Source organism: Diceros bicornis (genome assembly GCF_020826845.1).
Source record: "Diceros bicornis minor isolate mBicDic1 chromosome 30 unlocalized genomic scaffold, mDicBic1.mat.cur SUPER_30_unloc_5, whole genome shotgun sequence".
Classification (NCBI taxonomy): Eukaryota; Metazoa; Chordata; class Mammalia; order Perissodactyla; family Rhinocerotidae; genus Diceros; species Diceros bicornis.
Window position 1 is genome coordinate 1,548,286 of NW_026690903.1, and position 4,537 is coordinate 1,552,822.

The following is a 4,537-nucleotide window of genomic DNA, read 5'->3' on the forward strand; positions in this document are numbered from 1 at the left end:
CCAGGAATGCCAGGGCTTGAGGATCCTTTCCTCACTCCATGCCATCCTCTGGGCTCTGCAGGTCCCCTCCATTCAGCGTTTAAAAGACACATGGAGATGGGTGTCCAGGTGGGTAGGCCTCTGTCCATATGAGCACCACCTGGGTGGACCAGACACCCCCCACAGGGCTAGCATTGTCCTTCAGTCAGTTGGGACCTCCTGGGAGACAGCAAACCCTGGCGATAGGGTCTGACCTGGTTGGAGGCTTGGAGTCTTTCTGAAAACTTAGGCCAGTGGTTCTGCTTCAGGAATCAGTTTCCCTAAGTGACAGATCCTGGCTTGAGCCAAATTGAAGATTTTCAAGTGTTTTCAACAAAAGAACTCTCTGTCCACATGTAATTAATACTGTTTAAAACACATCTGCTGAGGGGATAAGAGAATGGAGGCCCCAGGTGACAATAGGAGAGCCCCCTCCTCAGTCCCAGACACCTCAGGGCTCAGAGGACACAGTGAAAACGCTCATCCAGGCTGTCTGGATCTTCTGGGTTTTCAAACAAAAGGGATTTACCCTCAAACCACTCCACAGTGTCTCTTTCCTTTTTTCCCTCCTCAGGAAGAATGGTACGAAACTTAAAAAGTTGATGAAAACAAGCCAGCAGGAGAGCAGGAAGCTGCTCAAGGAGGTGAATGGAGGCTGGAGATCTGGAAGGAGGGGAGGTGAGGGGGGGAGGGACAAGGCAGGATGTGCTTTGGGAAGTTTTTCACTTAAGGTTCCCTGAGAAATAACGGTCTGTCTTGTCCAGCTTGACAGGAAGCGGGGGGTGTGAGCTGCAGGGGCAGGTGGGGACTGTTTGGGGAAGGAGGCCTTGGTCACGAGATACAATGATGTCGGCTGGACTGTTCCAGGAGGTGAAGAGCTGGCAGAATGAGCAGGTCTCTGGCTTCCATGTGGACCCATCAGCTGGCCTTCTTCCTCCAGGCTGACGGGTGGATGGAGTGGGTGGGGGTTCCTTTCTTCCTACAGCAGCCCAGCCTGTCCTCAGGAAGCCAGGCCCCTGCTGCTTCTTCTGTCTTCACTGCAGCTCGCAGGGGTGGGCACTCTGCCTGCCCCAGAGATGGGCACTGTGAGGTCACACAGGTCTTGTGGACTCAGGGGCTGCCCAGCCTTGGGCCAAATGGTGGATCTGGGACAGAACTGTGTGGTCTCTGGGACTGTGCACTCTAGCCAGATAGTGGTCACTGCTGACAAACCAGTGAGTCTCGCCCGGTGCCTTGTTGACAAGGATATGCCCCAGATGGCAATGAGAATTATCGGGGAACCTACAGATTCTTAATGGACCTTCCTGACAGGACATTAGAAGTTTCCAAGTAAAAAAGGATGCAAATGTCACCATTACACAGTGCCCCGGTCACCCCCTACACTGTCACTCAGATGTGGCACAAGGGGGATCCTTCCTGAGTGAATAAAGGAGGAGTTCTGTGCAGGGTCCATCATGAGGGGATCCTAGGGAGCTGAGGTCTTTGGCATGGCCTCAGGTCCAGCGTGATGTCAGAGAATCCCAGGGGGCTGGAAAACACAGAATCCACTTGGATAGGACCCCGAGACACCTTGTGCCTCCCAATCCATGGCTCAGGCTGATTGAGGGCCACAACACACTCCGAGAGTCCAGAGGACAGGACATTGGTCAGAGGTGTGTCTGGAGGAGGAGTGAAGGTCGGGGGCCAGGCCCTTTGGCTGGGAAGGGGGACGGTCTCCTCTGTGGGCCCCTGAGCAGTTCACTGCCCCTCTGTGGGCCTCAGTCTCCTCATCTGGGAAATAGAAGGAGATGATCTGTGGTGCAAGTCTCATAGGGGTGATGAGGTACAAGGGGGAGAGGAATGAGCAGAAGCTTTGTGCTCATCCTCCTCGAGGGGGGAGGGGAGAGTACTGGTGACAGTCAGATGACACTGAGTCCTCAGGGGACCCTGGGAGGAATGGGAGTCCTCCTCACACTTTGCTGATGAGGAGAGAGGCTTAGGGGCCTGGGCAGGACTGAGAGCACAGAGGAGGGAGTGTTGGAGCTGGGAGTGATCTAGAATCAGAGCACTCTGGAATGGGATCAGCCATAGACACCAGATATCCAGGGTCCAGGATCAGGGGCCTGGGAGACATGGGGAAGGGAGCATGGCCTCCCTGAGCCTGTCCTTGACCCTGCAGGAGGTGACCTCTGTGTGGGCCACCCTAGAGATGGATCCCCAGGGAGCCCAGGAGAGGCAGCAGCAGCAGGTGAAAGGGCCTGAGGGGGAGGGTTCAGGTGTTAGAGGAGGGGGTCTCTCTCCTCACGGCTTGAGGTCTCCTTAAGAGAGGGGTCCCTCCTCCTCCAGCCCAGCTCCTGGAGCCCCAGAGCCTGAAATGCCTGCCCTGTAAGTGACCAGGATGAGGCCTAGAAGGGCTGTGCCCAGGATGGATTAGGGAGGGGAGGGGCAGGGAGCACATACTCTGGGATTTGCCAAAAGCCGCCCCTGGGAGGTGACTGGGGAAGTTGAGTGGTCCTGGAGGGGGCAACTGGGGGCAGGCCGCTGAGGGTCCTAGGCTGCTCTCTCTGGGAGTCTGTAGTGGGCAGGAGGATGGTGTGAAGTGATTTGGGGGAGGGTCCATGGGTCACCTGAGAGGTGGGACTCATCTCACCACTCCCACCCTGAATTCACAGGGTGTCGTCCCCTTCCTGGGCATGTTCCTCTATCACCTGAAGCTGCTGAACATTGGGATGGAGGATGATCTGGAAGTGAGTGAGCCTGGAGGTGGGACCAAGGAGCAGGATCCTGAGGTTTGGGAGGCGAGAGCCCTGCACTGGGCCCTGAGCTCTCAGTACCTGGCAAACCTCCTCTCATGAGAGCCCCATGGCCACCCCTGGGAGCTGGGGAGTCAGGCCCATCTTAGCAATGCATGAATAGACGTTCCGCATAAGCCCCCCACCAGGCTCCCTGGGCTAGTGAAGCTCAGAGCTGCCTGCCTGCAGAGCTGCAGGAGGCTGTGTCTGAGCTGCACTCAGCCTCCCACTCAGGCCCTGCCCCTGGGGTAGTGCCATCAGCCCCTGCAAGTGAGGAAGCACTTCTGTGGTCCAACTGTCCCTTCCTCCCTGAGGCCTCAGTCTCCCCATCTGTCATCAGACATGGTGTGCTACATAAGATCTCTGGCCTCAGCTCCCCTGTCCCTCCTGCTCTGGGGGCCAGAGCCTGGCCCAGTGTCAAGTTCTCTTTGTGGAAGCTCTGCCCTCTGCTGGGCCCTGATATTCTTGCAGCCTGAGAAGGGGTGGGATGGGGGTTGGTTATGGGCTTAGGGGGCTGTTTCTGATGGACATTAACTGTCTCCCTTCAAGGGAAATCGGGTCAACTTCCAGAAATGGTATGAGGTGAGCAGCTGTGGGAGGGTGGGTAAGTGGAAATCACAGACCTCCCCTGGCAAGACTTTCTCTGGCCTCATCCCTTGGGTCTTACGTTCATTGGGAGAGTCAGATCCACAAAGCTGGGAATCCCATCACGTTGGCGTGTGTGTGAGGGGCTGACATCAAAGACACCTTCCTGGATAAGGAACAAATTCCAGCCAACTGTGAGGACAGGCAAGTCCTGAATGGAGTGGGAAGGAAGGAGGGTTCCCGAGTGAGCACAGACCCCAGACCAGATCCTCAATCCGCACAAGTCCCTGGCAGGGTTCCCCACCCAAGCTCTGTCTGCATCCTGTCCTTCCTCCCAGAAATTAAAAGTCATCAGGAGGATCCAGCTGCTCCAGCAGGCTGCAAATGCGTATGACCTGGAGCCCAAAGAGCGATTTGGGGCCTGGTTCCAGGTCATGGAGCCCATCAGTGTCCATGAGAGGTGAGGGGGACAGGAGTTGGGTGAGGGCAGGGCAGACTCTGTCTGATGGCCAGCTCCAGAGCCTGTGGCCTGGCTCGCTAATCAGCCACAGAACTCGTAGCGGGGTGGCCCATGGGGCACTGGGATTCAGCTGCTGGCAGGCTCTGGGAGGGGCACCTGAGGTGTGGCTCCTGGTACCTCACAGGTCCACTCTGTCCTGTAGCTACTGGGTCTCCTGCTAGCTGGAGTCCGCACAACAGAAGGCGAGCAAAATGCGGCTCTTCAAGAGAAAGAGGAACCAGACATCCTCCAGTTTAGGGCCGAGTGAGTGTTGGGACCAGCAGCAACTGCATCCAGGGGCTCAGTACACCTTCGGCCTAAGCATGGGCCTGGATCCCAGCTCCACTGCTGACCAGGCCTGGGACAGGCTGCTCCCCTCTCGTCTCTGGGATTCAGTTGCCTCCTCTGAAATGGGTGATGCTAAATGATGCCTCCTGCATCAGCGACAAATGAGGTGCTGTTGATGGACTGAGCACTCTGCACAGGGTTTGGATGAAAGTGCAGGGGTGCAGGGAGGTGTGCCATGAATCTCAGGGAGGGACCCCAAAATAGTCTGTTTCTTCTCTTCAGCCACCACGCCCTTGACGATGAGCCGTCACACTCTGGAGACCACAAGTGCAGCTCCTCCTGACCAGCAGGGACACTGGCGCCCTCGGGGTGCACC

General features: G+C 56.9%; 1 protein-coding gene across 1 annotated transcript; it reads left to right on the forward strand.

Moving 5' to 3' along the window:
- Positions 1–473: 473 nt before the first annotated feature.
- Positions 474–4,155, forward strand: LOC131402177 (ral guanine nucleotide dissociation stimulator-like). The gene is made up of 4 exons (XM_058537062.1): positions 474–696; positions 2,670–2,744; positions 3,713–3,834; positions 4,037–4,155. The coding sequence occupies exons 1-4, from the start codon at positions 667–669 to the stop codon at positions 4,053–4,055; spliced, it is 246 nt and encodes an 81-aa protein (XP_058393045.1). The 5' UTR covers positions 474–666; the 3' UTR covers positions 4,056–4,155.
- Positions 4,156–4,537: the final 382 nt, after the last annotated feature.

Bases quoted from the DNA above. Each gene is read 5' to 3' on its own strand.
- LOC131402177 (XM_058537062.1), top strand. From the start codon at position 667: ATGGAGGCTGGAGATCTGGAAGGAGGGGAG. The intron at 697-2,669 runs GTGAGGGGGGGA...CTGAATTCACAG, and splicing joins GAGATCTGGAAGGAGGGGAG to GGTGTCGTCCCCTTCCTGGG. The intron at 2,745-3,712 runs GTGAGTGAGCCT...CCTTCCTCCCAG, and splicing joins GGATGGAGGATGATCTGGAA to AAATTAAAAGTCATCAGGAG.